This window comes from Microcebus murinus, chromosome 9 (genome assembly GCF_040939455.1).
Source record: "Microcebus murinus isolate Inina chromosome 9, M.murinus_Inina_mat1.0, whole genome shotgun sequence".
In the NCBI taxonomy this organism is placed as follows: domain Eukaryota; kingdom Metazoa; phylum Chordata; class Mammalia; order Primates; family Cheirogaleidae; genus Microcebus; species Microcebus murinus.
In genome coordinates this window covers 24663668-24687893 of record NC_134112.1, presented here as the reverse complement: position 1 = coordinate 24687893, position 24226 = coordinate 24663668, and the positions used below count along the sequence as shown (strand labels likewise).

Here is a 24226-nt window from a genome sequence, read left to right as displayed (position 1 = left end):
AAAAAAAATCCTCTTATACTTCTGCTTTCAAGTATAATCTTGTTTAATTTCCAAGTCCTTATACCTCACAACAGATCCTGTCCCAGTCAAACTCTAAGACTTTAAGGATATTTCAATATATCACTCTATTTTCTCTTTCTCTGGAAGTTTACTATCAAACAGCACCAGTCGGGTAGATCCCAAACAGGAGAGACCTCAAAAACTGGTTCTATCCCAATCCATCCACAGAACACAGGCCCCTTATAGCCAGTTAATAAACATTCCAGGATGGGCCTAACACAATAAGACTGATCTGATCTCTCCTGAGTTCTCCAGATTCCAAAATAATGGTTTCTCAACTATTTCTTCTCAGGTGACTCTGAAACAGAAATGTTAAGCTTCTTCCGGGTTAAACACTAGCCTCTGAGGGTTATAAAATAAGCCAATTCCCCATTTTCACTATATGCCAGTGCCTATGAGCTAGCAGAACAGTAAACAGAGGACCAACTACTGGAGTAGATAAAATTGTTAGAAATGGAATTACCAGACAGGGATTGCTATGACAGAAGGCCACCATAGAATGATGCTGAAGGGAAGATGGTGTGGTAGAGTATGGGAAGAGCCTTAGATTGAGCTGGAAAACTAGGATTCTAGCTTCTAGATTTGCTAACAAGCTAGAGAACCCTGGTCATTTACCCTCTTTGAACCTCAATTTTTCCATCTATAAAATATTAACAACAGAGTTGAACTAAATTATTACTAAGGTCCCTTATAATAATAAAACTCAATTCTAAAAGTACAGGAGACACTTAAAAGTTAGACATACTACAGTCATGCACCACATAATGACATTAAGTCAACAAGGGACTGCATATACAACAGTGGTCCCATTAAGATTATTAGGAGATGCAATATTCCTATTGCCTTGTGATGTCATAGCCATCGTAATGTCATAGTACAATGCATTAATTATGTGTTTATGATGATTCTGTTATAAACAAACTTATTGTATGAATGGCCATATAGAAGTATAACACACATAATTATGTACAATACATAATACTTGATAATGATAATGGATTCTGCTGCTTGTTTATGCATATAGTATTTACTATACTTTTAATAATTATTTTAGAGTGTATTCCTTCTATTCGTTAAAAAAAAAAAAGTGAACTGTAAAATAGCCTCAGGTAGGTCTTTCAGAAAGTATTCCAAAAGAAAGCATTGTTATCATAGGAGATGACATCTCCATGTTTGTTATTAGTCCTGAAGACCTGCCAGTGGGACAAAATGAAGAAGTCGAAAACAGTGTATCTGGCAGGAGGACTGCTTGAGGCCAGGAGTTTGAGGCCAGCCTGAGCAATATAGTGAGACACTGTCTCTCAAAAAAAACAGAAAAATTAGCTGGGCGTGTTGGCACACACCTGAAGTCCCAGCTACTCAGGAAGCTGAAGCAGGAGGATTGCTTGAGCCCAGGAATTGGAGGTTGCAGTGAGCTATAATGATGCCACTGCACTCTAGCCTGGGCGACAGGGCAACACTCTGTCTCAAAAAAAAAAAAAAAAGGGAGAGAGAAAAAAAAGAAAAAAGGCTTAAACTGAGAGGAAGAAAAGAACCAATGCCTGTAAAAATAGTGTCATGTGGGCTTTGATAGAGACATGTACAGTTTGACAACTTCAAAAAGAAGCACCAAATAGAGGCATACCAAAGTACTTTATAAAATGTCTATACTATAAAGTGATGATTATACAAGTATTAAAATGGTTATTCACATTGGTTTCATGATAACTGTAACAACTCAAGCATTATTTGCTTTTGATTCAAAAAACAAAAAGTCATATAGCACTTAAATAAAATTATATTATTTCTAATAAGGATAATGTACACAGGAGCCATTATACAGTGGGTCTAATAAATATCAAAATGAAACTTGGGGAAAACCTTCAATCTGCTACTCTATAAGCTGGTAAAATGATATACTAATTATTCTTATTTTCCTCCCCAGAATAACACCTAGCAAGAAGTAGGGAGAAATACTTGACTAAGGAAACCAATCACTTCTCAAAAATCTATACCATTTTAAATTTATCCAGGTTAAACAACTTCTCTTTAAAATGCTAACCACAGAAACAGTAAATACAGTATACTCTCATTTATACTTTTAGAAGACTATTGTATTGTATGTATCTATATACAAGTCCATGTAAATGCATTTTCAAAAGTCTGAGATAGGAAATAGATAAGGACTTGGAAGAAAGTGATAAAAAGGTGAACTTTTTAAGGTTTTTGTTCAAATTATCTCAAATATTCCATGTTTCAAGACTGATGAACACAAAACTTCTATAAAATTGCAGGTCCATCTTGGGAATCTAAGCCATGTTTTCCCAACATCCCTTTTATCTAACTTTATTTAATTAAAATATAATTATTTTTAAACCAGTCAATTTAACATAGAGAAAGTTTCCCCTGTTTTAACTGGGAAAGCAGAGCTATTTTTAACCCACCATATTAAAAATATAAAAACAATAACAATGAGAAGGTCAATATAAATAAACTGCTATTATATGCTGGTTAATCTCATAAAAATCATATTAACCAATAAGGTATCATAAACCAGCCCTGCAAAAAGCTTTTAATCTATATAATATAGTACAGATTCAGGCGTATTCATAGTTATAATATTAGCATTTTTGCACCCTAAAACTATAAACCAAGGTTTAAAAGTAACTTGATAAGAACAAAAGAGTAATTTCAAAGTTTTCTCACAAGTAAGATTGTATTTTAAAAGTTAAAATAACGTTTAAAATAGCCAGGAACAATAGTGCATGTGTCTATAGTCCCAGCCACTCGAGAGGCTGAGGCTGGATGATTACTTTAACCCAGGCCAGCCTGGGCAACATAGGGAGACCCCTATGTCTAAAAAAAAGTTTAGGCCGGGCGCGGTGGCTCACGCCTGTAATCCTAGCACTCTGGGAGGCCGAGGCGGGCGGATTGCTCAAGGTCAGGAGTTCAAAACCAGCCTGAGCGAGACCTCGTCTCTACCATAAAAATAGAAAGAAATTAATTGGCCAACTAATATATATAACATAAAAATTAGCCGGGCATGGTGGCTCGTGCCTGTAGTCCCAGCTACTCGGGAGGCTGAGGCAGGAGAATCGCTTGAGCCCAGGAGTTTGAGGTTGCTGTGAGCTAGGCTGACGCCACGGCACTCACTCTAGCCTAGGCAAGAAAGCAAGACTCTGTCTCAAAAAAAAAACAAAAAAAAAAAAAAAAAAAAAAGTTTAAAAAGTTTAAAAATCAAATCAGTATTTTTTATTATCAAATAATTTCAGGCTGTACTCTTGAAGCAAAAGAAGATCAATCAATTCCAAGATCATGTGTCCCACATCAATGTTCAAATCCAACTGGAGAACCACTCAAAGAAAGAATTGCTCAGTTTATTAATTCCATCTTATAAAAAGCTACACTAACATCTAGCTTGAAACTGCTTATTAGTATTTTATGATCAAAGTGCCGAGAAAACATTGTAAATCTTTACACCTAATTCCTATTTAACCAATTCAATATAACAATCAAAACAGCTAATAATCAAAACAGCTATTTATTTCTCCACCTGTATTCAAAAGCAGTTTGGGATATAAGATATTTTACAACAAGATCAGAAAGTTCCTTACAAAAAATAGAATTTGATTTAAATTATTATATTTTACTTTTTAACTCAAAAGCTCACAATCAAGTTTAATATAACTGCAACAAAATTCCTATTCTGCTGTCTACTACTATAAATACATAAATTATATATATATGTATACAGTAATTTGATTATATAGTAATTTTGAAAAATTTGGAAATTACAGAAAGTCATATCTATACTTATAGATACCTCCTATTAATATTCGGCATAATAAATTCTTAGAATTTCAGTAGTGGTTCTCCTCTTATTGATATGATTATATGACTTTTAGGTATGTGTGAATTCTACTTACAGATTTTCTATTATTAAGTCATCTCTGCACATATGGGCTAAACCAAACTGATTATGTCAATAGTATTTGATCTCTTTTACACATGGTTGGATTTAGTTTGCTAACATATTTTTTAAAAGTTTTACTTCTATATTCATGACTGAAACAGACCTGTATATAATTTTTCTCTCTCATAATGTTTCTGTCTAGTGGAAGTATCAGAGTCACACAGGTCTTATATAATGAGTTGGGAAATATTTCTTCTTTTTCTATTGTCTGGAATGTTCGCTTAAAATTTGGATGATCTGCTCCCTGAAATTTTACTAACATTCATCTGTAAAATCATCTGGGCCTAATGTTTCCCTTGTGAAATTATTTTTTTCATTTTTATCACTTGTTCAATTTCTTTAGCAGTTACAGGATTATTCAAGCTAACTCTTTCTTGAATTAGTTCTGAAAAGTTAAACTTTCTAGGAATTGATCTATCCCTATCCATAGTAATTGGAGTAAAAATTCATACTTCAAAGTTGTGACATCCCTTTATCTGAATTTAGAATCAGCAATGTTTCTCGAGTACTAAATAACACGTCAGCTTGATTTGTCATTTATTTTTAATGAGAGAGTAAGAATCCTGTAACAGGCCTAAAAATAACTAGAAATATCTTGGGTACTACAAAACCATAATTACTACTTTTGAGAAGCAGAAATAAGTGGGCATATATTTTAGCTATGACTTACCACCGGAAACAGGGGCATCCATGAAAACTGCTCCCATTTTCTCAACTTCTTTGGCCAATTCTTTTGAAACTGCAGGATCAATAGTACTGGAATCTATTAATAATGAGCCTTTCTTCACTTTTCTAAGTAAATAAAATAAAAATATAGTTTACAAAACTAAATAAAAATATAGTTTACAACTCTGAATAAACATTTCATTCAACTATCTACAAAATCAGAATCTGCTAAAAGCTGCTAGATATCAAGGTCTTTGGTTTCATATTTAAAAACATTATTAATTAGAACAGGTTCGAAAATCTCATACTCATTTTCAGATCAATTACAGTTCAAAGTGAAATCAGACTCTCAAACCAAAAAAAATCTAATAAACTACATGATATAAATTCTGGTTTCAGGTGAAGTACACACTAACCAACCATAATAACATAGCTATTATGAAGCTAAGATGTGAAGCTAAGAAGCTAAGATGTAAGCAATTTAAAACACCTATTAACTTTAAAAGGGTATTTGATAGGATTTAAATTTTTGTTTGTAAAGTAGCTGGGTCTTTAAAATGTAATTTATTTGTCTTTCATAGGCCATATTGCAAATTTCACACATCCATGTCATTTCCACTAGGTAGAATAAACATAAGCAATTGAAATCTAGTGGTTTGCTTCAGGATGTTATATTCTTTTATAACTGTAACTTTTTAATGACAAAATAAAATATCAAACAGATGGAAAGGAAAATACTGAATGAATCTCAAAATCTCACAAAGTCTTTTTGTTTTTTAGGGTAAATTTATATGCATACATTGGTAAAGAGGAAAGCAGTCTTTTCACGTCATATTTTATAGGAATATTTAAATGGCATTCTTACATAAAATATTTTTGCTTATACTGTAAGTGCAGAATATATCTACATAGTTCCCTTATTATCTATAAATTGGTGTCTATCTTCAGTGGCCAGGAAACTGGAACCTAAATTATAATTTATTTAAAGAGCTATGGCTAACCTTTACTTTAAACTTCCAAAGTTCTTAGTACAGATACACTAACCAAGAGGACAGAGAATCATGATTGGAAAATTGGAACTGAATAAATTATATATCGAAAAAGAAAATAGAAAAATCATTGATAAAAACTACTGAAAAGTAACATCTTTCTATAGAAAAATAACAAAATGGTTTAAACAACAATTTTAGACATATGAATTGCTACAGTTCAAACACAATGCTTGGGTATATTTCACAGAAGAAAATAGCATACTCTATTAGAGAACATCTCAGTATGTAGGTTTCTGTCTTCTGTTATCTTAATACTTTTAAGATCTCAAATTTTTAAATAAACAGAAAATCATCTCAAAAATTATAAATGTATTGGGTGTGCAGAAATCATCCTGACCCAGAAAAAAATAAAGAACCACCCATGAGAAGCAAATTATAGTTCAATGTAAAGCCAAACTCTTTCAAAGCACTCCCTGGACAAAATTGTTCTGGTAACTGGCCACTATATTCCTTAGCAAAGGATAGTAATAAATGCAGGGTTATGTCTCAATAGGAGTTTTGGCTAACTTTTCCTTGAGAGGTAAAACAGGCCCTAACTGGAACAGGCTAGGTAACAAGACAACTAGGATGCCTCAGGACCACACACACACTGTGGTCCTGAGGGCTCCATCCAAAATGAATGTCTTTCAACCTTCCCTAAAATCTAAACATTTATCTCACCAGTTTTCTGTCTAATATCCAAGTGTCTTTTGCTTCCAAGTTTGTTAGTTTTCCACAGCAATTCATTTCCTAAAACCTCAAATTTCATGTATTACAGTTTCCAGAAATTAAAGCCTTTCTTTTAGCCCTTTATCTACCTATAGGGCCTACCAGTTCGTTCTCCCTCTGCTGCAATTCGACAACAAAATAAGTTAGGAATAGAAACTAGTAAAACCAGAAAACTACACTAGGAATTCAGTCACTGTCATCCTAACATAACCACAAGAGTTTGGCAACAAGCAGCAATTAACCAAAAGGTTCTTAAAGCCAGGGAAGATAGGCATTGGCTAGGAAACTCTGACCTAAATTATATATTATTTAAAGAGCTACTGCTAACCTTTAATTCCAAATTCCCAAACTTCTTACTACAGATGTACTAACCCAAAGAACATACAATAACTTTTTATTACATAATAAAATGTTAAATAATGGCATTCTTTCCAATGTTTGGCTTTATTTTTCATAAAAACCTTTTTCTAAATATCTATAAGCTATAAGGAAATTCTATTTGTAATAGCTGTACAGTTTAAAATGCAAGCTTTAAAAGTCTCTTAAATATGTTACCAATGAAAGGGTAAGTTTAATGCAAGAGTTAAAGGAAAGAAACAGAACCAAAAAAATTTATTCCCAAAAGTCACATATTTGATTTCAGTGACAAAATAAATCCTTTACAACAAGAAACCACACTATTCACTTAATGAAATGAGAAAACGGTATAGAAAGGTTTTAATAAACATAATTGTAATTTCCTAATAGTTCTAGCAAATGTGAAATTCATGAACTATCATAATAGGAAAATATTCACAGTTGAGAAATACATACTTTAGAATTCCATTTTCTCCAGAATAAGCTTCTATTGCATTGATACTGGTGGGCAGCATTGTAATAATTCTGTCAGCTTTTTCAGCTACATCTGCTGGGGAAGATACTACCTTTAAAAAAAATTGCAAAGGCACATTATTTAAATTAAAATGTAAGCAGTTTCTACAGCACAAATAGGATTTATACATGCCTATAACAGTGACAGTGCATAAAAACCAATCCTTGTTTCCAAATTACAAAAAAAAGCTTACTGCCTAAAATAAAGGGTCCATTCCTTATACACATATAGATGCAGTTTCTGTGGAATCACATTTACTGTTTATTTTTAAAAGTGTGAAGGGAGTTGAGGGGAAAAAGGCAAAACCCAATAGTCCTGGGAATAGACATTTCTCATGGATTCTTCAAATCTGGATTCTTAAATAGTATACTTTTTGGTATATGCTTTAACAAAGAAAAAATATTCTAGTACAAAAGAGCTGGTAGTTCAACAACAGGAGTCACTAGTGATTTACTGGACAGCAAAATCCCCCAGCAAAATCTCAAGCCCCAATCACCACCATCCTTCAGTCTTTATTTTTAAGCAAAAAAAAAAAAAAAATTAAGCCTGTTTCAGAAAAGCCCAGGATGAGGACGTGAGCACTTAACTACAGTGACTATGAGTACTACCAGGAAGGCTGACAGTGTGAGCTACCAGAATTCACACAAGTACTACATATACAAGTGAGACATACAAACAGGCATCGATGCACTCTCTCAACCCTGCTTTAATAATGACTACAAACATACTGGAAAGTTTCTCTGTCCGCCTTCTGTATGTGTGTGCACACAAGGGTAGACGCACTCATTCATGCCTCCCACCCCCAGCTCTCTCGTTCTCTCTCACATTATACAACTTGATACACCTGGCCAGCTAGTTAGCAACCAAAGAGATCAGAAAAGACCAGAAGCTCACTCCTTGACTCAAAGTCTTCTTTTATAGAAAGAATCCTTCGCCCAATTGCCACAAAATCTTCTCTAAAGCCTTTTCTCTTTTCATTTAAAAAAAGACAAAGGAGAATCCTAGCATTCTGAGAGGCTGAGGCAGGAGGATTGCTTGAGCTCAGGAGTTTGAGACCAGCCTGAGCAAGAGCGAGACTTCATCTCTACTAAAAATAGAAAGAAATTAGCCAAACTAAAAATAGAAAAAATTAGCCAGGCATGGTGGAGTGTGCCTGTAGTCCCAGCTATCAGGGAGGCTGAGGCAGGAGGATCACTTGAGCCTAGGAGTTTGGGGTTGTGGTGAGCTAAGCTGACTCCACCACACACCCGAGGTGGGGGCATGGCTTGAGCCTAGGAGTTCAAACTTGCAATGAGCTATAATCCTGCCACTGTACCCCAGCCTAGGCAACACAGTGCGACAATGTTTCTATTGTTTTTTTTTGGAGACAGAGCCTCACTTTGTTGCCCAGGCTAGAGTGAGTGCCATGGCATCAGCCTAGCTCACAGCAACCTCAAACTCCTGGGCTCAAGCGATCCTACTGCCTCAGTTTCCCCAATAGCTGGGACTACAGGCATGCACCACCATGCCCGGCTAATTTTTTTCTATATATATTAGTTGGCCAATTAATTTCTTTCTATTTTATAGTAGAGACAGGGTCTCACTCTTGCTCAGGCTGGTTTCAAACTCCTGACCTTGAGCGATCTGCCTGCCTCGGCCTCCCAGAGTGCTAGGATTACAGGAGACAATGTTTCTAAGAAAAAAAAAAAAAAAGTGAAGTGGCATGTAACATTTAATCATCTCAGGAATGGGTATGCCCCTGTTTTTCATACAGTGGAAGTTTACATAACAGTTCCTTTACACCTTTATACTTTATACATCTGATGAAAGTAAAAGAATAGGAAGCCAAACATAGTGCGTTATCTAAATACTACAAGCTAGAAGTAATTACATTTCAATTTTCCAAGAGACCATCAGCTCCTAAATCAATTTCAGGATAAATGCAGTTTTAACAAAAAGCAATTTTCATAAGTCATTCTTTAAAGTTTCAGACAATCAAGTATCTTAGCATATTGTGTATTAACAGGGTAGGACGTGATATTATAAAACACCTCAGACCCTAAAATTTTTTTTTCTTTTTTTTTTTTCAGTATATTTTGGCTCTATTAAGACCCTAAAATTTTTAAAAAAAGATATTCTCTTTCTTTCAATGTTTCATTCTAAAGAAAATGAAGCATTTTAGAGTCTACAATGAGGTACATTCAACATGTATATTTTGATATATAACAAGGATTTGCCACAAATAATTCTGAAAAGTAAAAAATTTTTCCATAAATTACAAATAAATGCTTAAGTTACGTGAAAACCTTTCCTACACTCACAAAAATATTGAAAACTCAAAAAGAGGCAACTATTTCCTGGCAAACAATTCAAGTTTACTCAAGAAAAATATAGCTGGCCGGGCGCTGTGGCTCACGCCTGTAATCCTAGCTCTTGGGAGGCCGAGGCGGGCGGATTGCTCAAGGTCAGGAGTTCAAAACCAGCCTGAGCGAGACCCCGTCTCTACTATAAATAGAAAGAAATTAATTGGCCAACTGATATATATATAAAAAAAAAAAAATTAAAAAATTAGCCGGGCATGGTGGCGCATGCCTGTAGTCCCAGCTACCCGGGAGGCTGAGGCAGAAGGATCACTGGAGCCCAGGAGTTTGAGGTTGCTGTGAGCTAGGCTGACGCCACGGCACTCACTCTAGCCCGGGCAACAAAGTGAGACTCTGTCTCAAAAAAAAAAGAAAAATATAGCTCAGTAAAAAGAAGAGATAAGAAAAAGTTGTTGGAGTCATAATTCTTTACTTCTGGACTATATCAAGAATATGGGTTAGTGAGTCCCATTTGCTCATCCCTACTCTAATGAAGTAAATACAATGCAAAACAATGGTATAACTTTCAGTGGCCTTTCCTTCTATTACAGCTTCATCTTCTAGATCTTTCAGGGACATCAGTAAGCCCTGAGGTCTAAGAGTTAATTTCAGACCTCCTTCTAGGAACTAAGAGAGTTCTCTCCATTGAAAGAAATTCAATTCTATCTACATAACTCCTTGAGAGGTGCCCTGGAGGGCACCAACAATTAGCTCACAGATCTAAGGGTGCTTCACACGTCCAAGCTTCTCAAGCCCATGAACTGGCAGTGCCAATTCATGTAACTGCCAAGTGCATGGGGTGACCAATCAGCCCCCTGCATCCCTAGCATCTGCTTCTTAGGATGGCTGGGTTGCCAGAGTACTGCTCACCCCTCAATTATATAGGAAAGCAGTGTCAAAGCTCACAGGCCTGGAAAAAACACACAATGATAGTGATAGCTGGAATGCCACCTCCATACTAGCCACAACTGCTCTATATCTAATGACCATATACATTTGGTACATCATAATAATAGTTTCTAACTTGCACTACAAAGGCATGTCTATTAGACAGATAAACATTCAAATACTCTTGCCATAGATGTGATAACCTCAAGACTCCAAAATAACTGACTGACAAAATTTGGCCATGACTCAAAAGCTGGGAGGGAAAAAAACCCAACCTTTTTGCCAGTCTGACACCAACCACAAAAGCCTTTAGGAGCCAAACTAATTAGAGTCCCTTCAATTACACTTGCTAATTGAATGGATGAGCAAAGACAGCATGGATTAGTGAAAGGAACACTAATTTGGGAAGCCAGACACCCAGGTTTAGTTGCAGCTCAGCCAAGAAAGAAGTCATATGTGATTTTTGTATAAATCACTGAACTTCTCCAGCTTCAGTTTCCAAATCTATAAAATAAAAATAGTGATATGGGTTCTCTTTCAGGCTTTCTATCTCCAAAGTAAAAAGGAAACAAGCAGAGATATTTTTCATATTTAGTAACCTTAAGTTTAGGAAGGTATGGCCTCTATAAATAGGACCGAAGCATGTGCAATGGCTCAGTACAAACAGCATTAGCCAGATGCATGCTGTGCAAGTCTTCAACACCTCCACACCTGTGGACGATCGCTGGTCTCGCCGACTCTGGGCCAAGGCTCTGCTCTGATTGCCAAGGCTGTCCCAGACTCTATCTGCTAATCCAGTTGCTCATTCTTACACTATTGTAAATTAAGACAACTCTACTTTTCTATTATCTCAATTTTGACTACAGGAGATTGATTCCTGTGTATATTACAACACCTACAGTCTTTAAGTATTTTTGCAGCCAATTTCTCTAAATTTAACTTTGATTTACCTATATGCTAGTATACATCAATGACAGTAGTGTAACATAGACTGAATAAATTAAAGATAAAATCTGCTTTGCTAGATGGGGAGATGGAGAAGGGCCAAGAGTAATTTGAAGGAACTGAACATCTTTTTAAAATATCCATTGGAAGGTGACAACTGTCACCTAGTTGCTTTATGTGAAGAGAAAAATATTACTGTCTCTTCTAGACAAAACAGTCACATAAGTTCAGCATTGCTTCCAAGTAAACCAGATGGGTAACAGAAATGAAGAAACAAGATGAATGTGACCTTGTTAAACTTGCCACTCTTGTGTTTTTTAATCGTTTAAGGTAGAAAAGTACACTGTAGGCCGGGCGCTGTGGCTCACGCCTGTAATCCTAGCTCTTGGGAGGCCGAGGCGGGCGGATTGCTCAAGGTCAGGAGTTCAAAACCAGCCTGAGCAAGAGCGAGACCCCGTCTCTACTATAAATAGAAAGAAATTAATTGGCCAACTGATATATATATAAAAAATTAGCCGGGCATGATGGCGCATGCCTGTAGTCCCAGCTACTCGGGAGGCTGAGGCAGAAGGATCGCTCAAGCCCAGGAGTTTGAGGTTGCTGTGAGCTAGGCTGACGCCACGGCACTCACTCTAGCCTGGACAACAAAGTGAGACTGTCTCAAAAAAAAAAAAAAAAAAAAAAAAAAAAGTACACTGTTACTTCAAAATGACACTACGCTTGAAAAACTGACAAGAACGGTTTGTGCCTACATCTTGAAACATTTGGTCTACAATGATGGAGCTCACTCAGTAAGAGCTTTTAAAGTTCTCATTTAATAAGACCTGAGTTGATGCCAGATTAGATCCCAAGAGATTTACTTAACCAAACATGTTCAGCCTTACAACCCAGGAACAACAGAATGGTTTCCAAATTTGTAAAGAGAATCTAATTAAGCTAGTTCAATCAGAAAACTCACAGAGAAATGGTGCACAGATCCCAGATTTTTGGCACAGACCAACACTATCTCCAAGGAAAATCCTAGACAGTGAAAACAAAGCACAAGTCGCATGCCTTTCATGCTAAGGCTTAAATTAAAAAGAAAAACCAGTATCTTCCACGAAGTAAAAGTGGGATAAAAAGGACAGTGCAGAATAGATTCTTAAAAAGGGATGTTGTCAAATCACTTTATCTCCTAGTTCAGTTTTAATTTTTATCATCACACTTTCACTTAAAAATGTCTACATATTGCTTCTCAGCATTATGGCTGAGATCAAGTATAAAAATATGTCCACAATTCTCTTCCAATGCACTCTAGCCTCAGTGACTCAGCAGAGACAGTGGTGTGTCTGTATGTATGGTGTAGGAGAATAAATATTTTGGAGAAATATGGTATAGCAACAAATAACAACAACAGTAGCAGCAGCAGCAATAACAGCACTATGTGACAGGATCTCTAGGAAAAAGAGGAAAGTGCCATTATTATCATTCCCATATTACAAGATGAGGAAATTTATGCAGAGAGAGTTTAAGTTTCTAAAGTCACACAGCTAGCACATCAGGGAGCTGAGATTTAAGCCTAGACAGTCTGGTTCCAGGGGGGTTTTTTGTTTGTTTTTTGTTTTTGAGACAGGGTCTCACTTTGTTGCCCAGGCTAGAGTGAGTGGCGTGGCATCAGCCTAGCTCACAGCAACTTCAAACTCCTGGGCTCAAGCAATCCTGCTGCCTCAGCCTCCTGAGTAGCTAGGACTACAGGCATGCCCAGCTAATTTTTTTTCCTATATATATTAGTTGGCCAATTAATTTCTTTCTATTTATAGTAGAGACGGGGTCTTACTCTTGCTCAGGCTGGTTTCGAACTCCTGGCCTCGAGCAATCCAGTTGCCTCGGCCTCCCAGAGTGCTAGGATTACAGGCGTGAGCCACTGCGCCCGGCCAATAGTTAACATTTAATGGTATAAATCAGCTGATTAAATACAGTCATGTAAAACATATTAAACATGTCAAAATTTTTATTTCCCTAATAACCCATGTATAGTCAGGTGTCACTTAACAACAGGGATATGTTCTGAGAAATGTGTTAGGCGACTTTGTTGTGCGAAAATCACAGTGTACTTACACATACCCTCCTACTCTACACCTAGGCTATACGGTATAGCCTATGGCTCCTAGGCTACAAACCTGCAGAGCATATTACTGTACTAAATACTGTAGGCCAGGGGTCCTCAAACTACAGCCCGCGGGCCATATGTGGGTGTTTTTGCCCGTTTGTTTTTTTTACTTCAAAATAAGATATGTGCAGTGTGCATAGGAATTTGTTCATAGTTTTTTTTAAACTATAGCCTGGCCCTCCAACAGTCTGAGGGACAGTGAACTGGCCCCCTGTTTAAAAAGTCTGAGGACCCCTGCTGTAGGCAATTGTAACACAGTGGTATTTATGTATATAAACACAGAAAGGTACAGTAAAAACATGGTATTATGATCTTATGGGACCACTGTGGTATATGCAGTCCATAGCCAAAATGTCCTTAAAAGGCATGTGACTGTAGTTTTATTACTGCTTAGAGCTTGAAGAAAACCCTCCCGGTGATAACACTCTAAAGTTCTTCTTCCCCTAGAACTGCAGTTGGCATTTTTTACCTGGAGGGCAGGGAGGAACCTGCCTGAGGAAAGCAGAGCAGAGAGGCAGAGGCAGACCGCTCCCCAACTCTTCTATCACAGGAAATAATAAATTCCCCGTTTTTTGCTTTTAAAAAAAGAAAAGTACTTCTTCAAGGAGACATATGAGGATCTTTTAGAACCACCTGATTGTTTCTTGAACTATATACATCTATTTTGGTACTTTTTCCTCCCTGCAAATCTCTCACAAAAAGCACAGTTAACATTAGAAATCATCTAGCCAGTCTTTCTGCGTGCAATCTTTGGAGAAGAAAAAATTTCTGTTTTCTTTGGCTCTCATTTCATCAGCTTCACTTGATATAGTAACATAGGGGGAGGAATCGGGCATGTGTCCTTAAAATGTATGAGTCAGCTCAAATATACCCTGAATTTTTTAACCCTTAATCCCTTCAGGGGACTATTGTGGCAAGAAATTTTAGGGTTTCACATACATTTTTCTATCTCATCCCAAGTCATGTCTTTGTCTTATAGTAGCAGAATGAAACTCAGTTTTTCTTTTATCCAACATTTTAAAAAGCAAATATAACTATGAACGATATTGTATTTTAATATAGCAGAACTTATTTACCCAAATTAATATTACCTTTTAAAGTAGTGCTCGTAGAAAATCACTTGTTCCAATGACGCTACCACTATTCAAAACATTTTCTAAGCAACATAAATCATTTATCAACAAATGTTTTCATTTTATGATGATAGGGTACTTCCTCTCAGGCCCAGAGCTTTTTCACCCTTTATCCTTCTAACTTCATTCATCAAAGTTTCACAATGTCCTACCCTCCATTGCTGTTAAAATCAATACTCAGAGGACCTCCTAGAGCAAAGATGCTTAACAGAACCAGAGATGTGGGATGAGGCAAAGAGGATTCTGCCTTCCAGGCTTCCTATCTCAATGTGAAGCACACACGGTATTTTTCCCACTGTGTGTTGGGGGTAGGGGTGGCAGGTGCACACAAGAAACTAAGGCAAGTCTTCATTGTTCACTAATATGGGAGGAACATCTACTCAGAGTCCATCTTCTTTCCTTCTTCATACCCACTTACAAATCACAAGAGGAAAAAATGGAAAAACCAGTAATTGAGTCTGTGCCCTGGAATTCTTAAATTTCTACCTAGGAATCTCTCTAGACCTTGTCTTCTTCATGACTTTCACTTCAGACTACATCATTTCTGTTTGTGAGCAAGCAAAGACCATACACAATATTCCTGCAGTTCTCTATCAGAAACAAAATGACTCTTAAGAGTCACTTATTTTTTCCTCCCTGAAAACTGCCTTAGCATCCTATAATAGTCAAATTACAATTTTAATAGAAATGGAATATGTGTTGGTCTTGCCACCTGAGACACATCCAAGACCTCATCACATCCAACCCAATCTGTTTTATTCTCCAACAGCACTAGGTAGACTGCTAGACATATGATGGGTATCTACATCTATTGACCTAAAGTAAAAATCTTCAGCAAATGGGCCAGGCGCAGTGGCTCATGCTTATAATCCTAATATTTTGGGAGGCCGAGGCAGCAGGATCACTTGAGCCAGGAGATGGAGACAAGCCTGAGCAAGTGTGAGACCCTGCCTCAACAAATAATTTAAAAATTACCTGGGCACGGTGGTGCACACCTACAGTCCCAGCTACCTGGGAGGCTGGAGGCCTCCCAAGGATAAAGGGTAAAAAAGCTCCTGGAGGCAGGAGGATTGCTTGAGCCTAGGAGTTGGAGGCTGCAGTGAACTATGATGATGCCACTGCACTCTAGCCTGGGCAACAGAGCAAGACCATGTTTTAAAAAAAAAAAAAAATATTTAGCAAATGAAGACAAGGTTCCACTTTTTAAGGAAATTGTTCTTTTGTCTTCATTCTTAATCTGGATAAATCCTACTTACTCTTCTGATATATATTATATATAAATGTCTAGTCTTTAGAGAGAACTCCTCTAACTGTCCTCTCAGCTAATGTAATGTGTATTTTATTAAAAACTAATGCAACCTTCTACTTTTTCTGTCAATTGTCACAATTTGAAATCATGTATTTGTGTGATTTGATAATCTTACACCTCCTATCTGTCCCCAAAGGCAAGGAACTGTGACTATTTTGTTCTGAGTTATATTCCCAGTGCCAGGCACAAAGAAAGTACTCAGAAAAAATCTGTTCAATCAGTGACTTAATGAAGTTCCTATCCTGTTTTGCTAAGGTAGTCTCCAGTAACCTTAACCCATGGTGATCAGAGCAAAAGTAACTTTTCTTCACAAAGACGGTGGAGAGACCCTGACATTGCCATTTGAATGGAGAGCATGAAAGAGAAAAAACAGGTATGTAGGCAGAGGTGTAACTACGCCATATAGAAACTAATTTACAGCTAACACTGACATACAGTACTATGTGCCAAACACTATTTTAAGCCCTTCACACATATTAACTCATTTAACTAATTTAATGTGCCAAACACTATTTTAAGCTCTTCACACATATTAACTCATTTAACCTCAAACTCTAATAAAACGGTACGATTATTATTCTTATTTCACACATGAGGAAACAGAGGTATAGAGACACTAAAAAGTTTGTCTAAGATTGCACAGATACTAAGTGGTGAGGGCAGATTCCAAACCCATGCCTTTTGTAGATTCCCAATTCTCGCTGTGTTAGTTTCCTATGGCTACCACAATAAATAACACAAGCACGATGCCTTAAAATAGGAGTCCTCAAACTTTTTAAACAGGGGGCCAGTTCATTGTCCCTCAGACCGTTGGAGAGCTGTACCATAGTTTAAAAAAAACTATGAACAAATTCCTATGCACACTGCATATATCTTATTTTGAAGTAAAAAAAACAAACGGGCAAAAACACCCGCATATGGCCCACAGGCCATAGTTTGAGGACGCCTGCCTTAAAACTATAGAAATTTATTCTCTCACAGCTCAAGAGGCCACAAGTCTGAAATCAAGGTGTTGGCAGGGGCACCACCAAAGGCTCTGGGAGGGATCCTTCTTTGCCTCTTCCAGCCTCTGGTGGCTGTTGACCTTCCTTGGCTTATGGCAGCTTAACTCTAATGCCTGCCTCCTTCTTCACACGGCCTTGCCCTCTGTGTCTCTGTGTCTTCTCCTTTTCTGTCTCTTGAAGGACACTTTGTCATTGAATTTAGGGCCTACCCTAAATCCAGGATGATCTCATCTCAAGATTAACTTACTGGCTGGTCCGATGCTAGTGGGTTATCAGAACTTATTAACATTAGTGTCACTAAAGTTGGTATTCAAGCCCCCGCTGCTAAATTTGACTGGCTAAAAAAAATAATAATTTAGTGCTCGCTTCGGCAGCACATATACTAAAATTGGAACGATACAGAGAAGATTAGCACGGCTCCTGCGCAAGGATGACACGCAAATTCGTGAAGCGAAAAAAATAAAAAATAAAAATAATTTAAATTTTAAAAATTAAAAAAAAAAAGATTAACTTACTTACATCTTCAAAGATCTGGTTTCCAAAAAGGTCATATTCACAGTTATTAGGGGTTAGAACTTTGGATATACCTCTTTTTAATGGCTTTATTGACATATTATTCACATACCACACAATTTGCCCATTTAAAGTGTATAATTTTATAACTTTTAGCATAATAGCAGATATATGCAACCGTCATGACAGTCAATTCTGGAAACTTTTCAAGAAGAAACCTAGCACTAAGCAACCACTAATCTACTTTCTGTCTCTATATAGATTTCCTTATTCTAGGCTTTTATATGAATGAACTGTATAGTATTTGGTCTTTTGTGACTGGCTTCTTTCACTTAGCATGCTTTCAAGGTTCATCCGTGTTATAGCAAATATCAGTACTTTGCTCCTTTTTATTATATTACTGAATAATATTCTGTTGTAAGGACATAAAACATTTTGTTTATCCATTCATCTGCTGATAGACATTTGGGGTATTTCCACATTTTAACTATTATGAATAATATTGCTATATACAAGTTTCTGTGTGGATACTTGTTTTCGCCCACGAGTAGAATTGGTGGGTCATATTGTAATTCTAATGTTTGTTTGAGGAGTGGCTGCACCATTTTACATTTTCACCAGCAGTGTATAAGTATTCCAATTTCTCTATATCCTCACCAATACTTATTATCCAACTTTTTACCTTATAGGGTGTATCTAAAGGTTTTGATTGCATTTCCCTGATGCCTATTGATGTTGGGCACCTTTTCATGAGTTTACTGGCCATTTGTATATTTTCCTTGGAGAAATGTCTATTCAGATCCTTTGCCCATCTAATTAAGTTGTCTTATGTTTGAGTTGTAAGACATCTTCATATAGTCTAGATACACATTCTTTATCAGATACCTGATTTGCAAATATTTTATCCCATTCTGTGAATTACTTTTTCACTTTCTTGATCTTGTTCTTTCAAGCATAAAAGTTTTTAATTTTGATGAAGTCCAATTTAACTGTTGTGTTACCTGTGTTCTGTGTCATATCTAAGAGATCTTTGCCAAATCCCAAGTCATGAAGATTCTTACTTGTGTTTTTGCCTAAGAGTTTTATAGGACATCTTTTTGGGGGCCACTAACAAACCAACTCATTATAATAATTTTTATTTAATTATAGCAAACTCCCTGGGTATAGAACCACACAATAAAGGGGGAAGGGGAGGACGAGAACATATGATCAGTGGCTTTACATTACTGATCCAAAAAAAATCTAAGCAATTTATTTTCTAGTAGTCTAGTTTATAAACAGATAATAGGTAGTTACATTTCAGAATCATCAAGGATGATACCATACATAAACTCAAAAACATCTCACATTAATTTTACTAATTAGTAACCATGCATCACATAATTAAAAGAACCAAAGCCCCAAAGTCAAAGACAGACCTTTGTTCAGATGCTGATTCTTGCTATTCACTCACTGCACAGTAGTCTCCCCTTATTCTCAAGGGATACACTCCAAGACCCCCATTGGACGACTGAAACCGTCGACAGTACCAACCTGTATATATACTATGTTTTTCCCATATATATATACCTAGGATAAAGTTTAGTTTATAAATTAGGCACAGTAAGAGATTAACAATAATAAATAGAACAATTATAACAATATGCCAGCATTACTCCTCTTGCAATTTGAGGCCATTATGAAGTAAAATAAAGGTTACTTGAAAACAAGGACTATGATACCATGACAGTTAATCTGATAACAAGATGGCTACGAAGTGACTGATAGGCAGGTAGTGTTTACAGCAGGGAGAAGCTGGACAAAGGAAGCATTCACGTCCCGGGCAGGGCAGAGTAGGACAGCACGAGATTTCGTCACACTACGCAAAACGGCACACAATTTAAAACTTATTTATTTCTGGAATTTTCCATTTAATAGTTTTGGACTATGGTTGACCACAGGTAATGGAAATCTCAGAAAGCAAACCAGAGACAAGGAAAACCACTGTATAACCTTGGGAATATTGTTTAACTTTTCCAAGCATCAGTTTCCTGATAATACTTCTGTTGCAAAGATAAAATGAGATAATACATACAAAATATTTAGCAAAAGTCCTGACACATAATAAGGCTCATTTAATACTGTATTAGCTTCTTTTTCTCTTCCTTCACACCTACCTAAAAGTAGCAACCCTAAAAAAATAAGGGTTTTCTTGGGGAATGGAGGCAAGAGGGATAACTTCAGGGTACAAGGTAATTCAGACAGAGGAGTATCAGAAAGCTCTGGAATTCTTAGAAGAAACAGAAGAAAGAGTCACAAAGCAGTGATAATCATTTCAGTTGTTCCACAGATTAGCTGTAAGTGCCATAGACATAGAGGGAAAAGTAATGGCATTGGTAAGAATTTAAAAGGCCATAAGTTTCTATTTTGCCAATCTTGGGTAAACTGTATCCATTCAATTCCTACCTGCTTCCTTGGTTAAACTCTGTATTTAATTGAAGATATTTCCTCTGTTCAGAGACCCAGTACCACTGTTACTCTTACTAACAAATACATAACCCAATGTAAAATGACAATACCAAATAGATGTGTTATCCCAAAGAATAATATCCAGGCCAGACGCAGTGGCTCACACCTGTAATCCTAGCACTCTGGGAGGCTGAGGTGGGAGGATGGCTTGAGATGAGGAATTCAAGACCAGCCTGATTAAGAGTGAGACATCGTCTCTACTAAAAATAGAAAAAATTAGCTGGGTGTGGTGGTGCATGCCTGTAGTCCCAGCTACTCAGGAGGTTGAGGCAGGAGGATCGCTCGAGCCCAGGAGCTTGAGGTTGCTGTGAACTAGGCCGACGGTATGGCACTCTAGCCCAGCCAACAGAGTGAGACTCTGTCTCAAAAATAAATAAGTAAAAAAAAAAATCAAAAAGTAATATCCATCTCCTCAGAATAACTACTAATTAATTCATCCCAAACTGAGTATCAACAAAAACTGTTTACCATTTCTGAAGATGACAAAAGGCCACCCTTCCCAGATTCTCTACTGAAAGAACTGATCGATTAAATCTCTCCAATAAGGCTAAGTCCCTAAGTTATTAATACTTAAGATCAACTGTAAGCCTCCTATACTGGGAATACAGCATGAGTATTCAGTATTCAGGCATAAGCAGCCATAATACTATCCCAAAAAGTTCCAATATCATACTTACATCCTTGCACAACACTGCTGTCATTTCCATATCACACACAAACCATGGAAAGGAAGATGTGAATATCCAGTTCTGCAAATGGCCTCTAAATTATCTAAACCTGTTCTTTACCTGTGCATTGCATTTTTCAGTATTTATTTTCAAGTCTATTATCCAGAAGGTGACTGTTAAGTTTTATTTTTTCTCTCACCATTTTCTATAATATATTTCTAAGGAATTTAGTATTCGCTCAGTCCTGGGATCACATTGTACCCTCAATTACCACTCTAAAACTTATAGAAGAATTTCCCACATATCTAGAAAAAAACAAAATGCTACATTCAGATATTAATACATAGTCTCCTGTCATCTGAGTTAATAACATAATTTAACAAATCCAAACAAGACTTAACCAGCAGATGTTATCATACAACATAATAAACTCCAGTCCCAAAATTCTTGAAATATGAATGGTAGCCTAAAAACAAAACACTAGAGATCCATCATAACTCAACTCTTCATTATAGCAATGTTTATGTTATCTCCTGATTTATCGCCAACTAATATTTATTCACAAAGTGCTTCCATACAATATTTACAAAGTATGTTCACATAAATCCTCTCTTTGAGCTTCACAATATAATGACTTAAGTTGTCATCATCATTCACATTTTACAGAGAAACCAGCTAAAGTGAAGTAACTTGCACTCAGTAAGACAGCATGTAAGTATCCAAGCTGGGACTCAAGCTAAGCTTTAGGTCTTTAAGCATACTCTTGTTCTAAGACAATTTTACCTTTCAATAACCCCAGAGGCTATTTCCATCAAACTAACTGCTTAAACAGCAGTTACTATTCCAGAAAACTGATACAGAACCAAAGCAAGGGCCCTCTGCTCAAACCTGGAAAATGCTCCAAGTCACCTGCCAAAGAATAGTCCCCCTGAGTGTCTGATGAGAACTCTCCTTCGTTACACATACGTATTTTGCATAAATGTTAAAAAAGACGTATACACACACACACATACCACATATACACACACGTATATGTGGTGTGTGTGTATATAACTTACAATGAATTAGGTTTACAACTCCATTGGGTATACTTCTAAGCAGCTGTCACTTATTTGAATATGCATTCATTTTTAAACATCAAAATCTAAAACAAATATAAAGAAAAGGTCTTACCTGTTCACCCGCATCTTGAAACTCTTTGCATGCCTCAGGGAACACATCATAAACAATAAGCGGATAGCCATGTTTCATGAGATTTTTTGCCATTGGATTTCCCATGTTGCCCAATCCAATAAATCCAACTGGAGTCTTAGAAGCCATTGACCTAGAACACACTGATTTCAATACATTACTTTTAGATAACATTTTTAATTATAAACATTCATTTAATATCAGTAAGTCAACTGTTTTTAGATGATTTCTATAAAGGAAACTTTCAAAAGGCTAGTTTTAAACTAATGATCTAATCACATTTAAAGATATCAACAATGGCAGACTAATTTCTAATTATTTAGTTCTCTTGACACCAGCAGTTTCATGGATTCACAGCAAAAAAAAAAAAAAAAAAAAGATGAAGGTAAAAAATATTAATATTAAAAAAAGAGAAAAAAAATATTTAGTTCTCCAGGAAACATTCATAATATTTTAAGTAATCCTTCCTATTTTCTGCCTCTATAACATTCCTTTACCATTTTTAACAATAAACTCAATAATGCTGTCATTTATAAAACACCTATTATGTGAAGTATACTAGATTCCTCATATCTATATTATCTCCTTTAATAATATATATAAAAGACTGAGAGTATAGATGTTTGAGCTAGATGTCCAGGAAAAAAAAAAGCAAGAATAAAACTTCTCAGTAAAACCCATATCTTGGACATCTTGGACTAGGTCCAAGAATGGAAAGCTTTTTACCTTATCACTCCCTTACTTACAGAAACTATCCTTCCAATGGTATTTTAAAATCTTAATAAAATGTTAAACCCAAGAAAATGTATTTCAAACAAAAGTCACCAGTTTATAAAGATGGTCCTGGGAGCAGGAAGAGGGACACTTTCATAGGCTTTAAATGACAAGGGTTACAGTATCAGGACATGGGTCTAACAACTCTGCACTTTCAGAAAACAGGGACTTTCATTTCCAAAAATTTTTTTTAAAGTACTTTAAAATTATATACAAGTTTTGTTTATTTATTTTTTCATAAAAGGCTTTTCAATATTACATCAGAGGGCACGCAATTCAAAGTAATGCTTTAGAAAATGAAAAGGTCAGATTAGAAAAAAAAAGTAGAGGGGCTTTACATTACCACAGAAATAACATTAGATGCAATTTCTTGATTTCTAGATTGAGAACTCCACTCAACATATATTCACTGCCTGAAGTACGATGACAGAGCTGAGACAGACACAAGACATGGTTCTTACCCTCAAAAAGCTCACAGTCTAATAAGGGAAAAAAGAGAAATAACTCTATTTGCCCTTTCATTTCCTGGATTCATTTTTCCTTTTTCTTCCAAGGTTTCCAGTTTTAAAACTGTATAGAGTAATAACAATCACAGTCAACCTCAACTGAACTTAATCTGCTCTTCCTTAAACTTAATCTGAAAGTAATGAGATTTCTTAAAAGAAATAAAGGTCTTCTTGGGTTAGAAGAATATTTCATTCCTTTTAATTTGATGATTGACTCTAACACTTCCATTAAATGTGGGTTTGCATCCCTGTGCAATATCACTTTACAGGTGCTAAGTTTAATATACTGGGTATAACAGGAATCCTTTGTCTTTCTGGCCCACAAGGGGTTTGATGACAGAAAGATGACACCTAATTGAAATTTTATTTTGATATTACACAGAATGAGAAGTATATTTTGTCAGAGAACTCTAATTAATGCTCATAAGCAAACTAACAGTAATAACTAGAGAGAAAATGTAGCACTATTGTGCCAGACTACTGTGTTAAGGTTGGAAAGGTATAATTTAACAATCCAAAGCATTAGAAACTAGGAAGACTGTAACTTAAAGGCAGTTAACAGGCAATTCACTCTAGGTCAAACACTTAAGTATGTCAAGGTAGAACTACAATTCATTAACAAATTCAACAAATACTAAGCAACTATCATACATACTGTGCCAGATACCATGGAAGACACAAAGGGGACATAATCTTTGCCTTCAACAAGCTTAAACCTAAGAGGATAAACTATGTACACAAACACTAAAAAAAGACAGTTAAGGATAAAGTATAAAAAACAATGCTGACACAAAAGGAGAGAACTTAAAGAGGGTGGCATTTGATCTGCGTATTGTAAGAGGGATAGGATTTCAAATGAATAGGAGGGTAGGAAAGAAGGGAACTCCATATAGAAAATGGAACATGACGGACGGGCGCGGTGGCTCACGCCTGTAATCCTAGCTCTCTGGGAGGCCGAGGCAGGCGGATTGCTCGAGGTCAGGAGTTCGA

General features: G+C 36.3%; 1 protein-coding gene and 1 non-coding gene across 2 annotated transcripts in view; one reads left to right on the top strand and one right to left on the bottom strand.

Moving 5' to 3' along the window:
• Positions 1-24226, bottom strand: part of HIBADH (3-hydroxyisobutyrate dehydrogenase) — a 110688-nt gene that overhangs the window by 77201 nt on the left and 9261 nt on the right. Inside the window, exons 2-4 of the mRNA XM_012773387.3 lie at positions 21939-22099; positions 7252-7361; positions 4683-4804 (exon numbers count right to left, since the gene is read on the bottom strand). Of these exons, the coding sequence (XP_012628841.1) occupies positions 4683-4804; positions 7252-7361; positions 21939-22099 (393 nt within the window). The remainder of the gene's footprint in view (positions 1-4682; positions 4805-7251; positions 7362-21938; positions 22100-24226) is intronic.
• Positions 17435-17541, top strand: LOC142873138 (U6 spliceosomal RNA). The gene has a single exon (XR_012921186.1). It is a non-coding gene; the product is annotated as a U6 spliceosomal RNA (small nuclear RNA).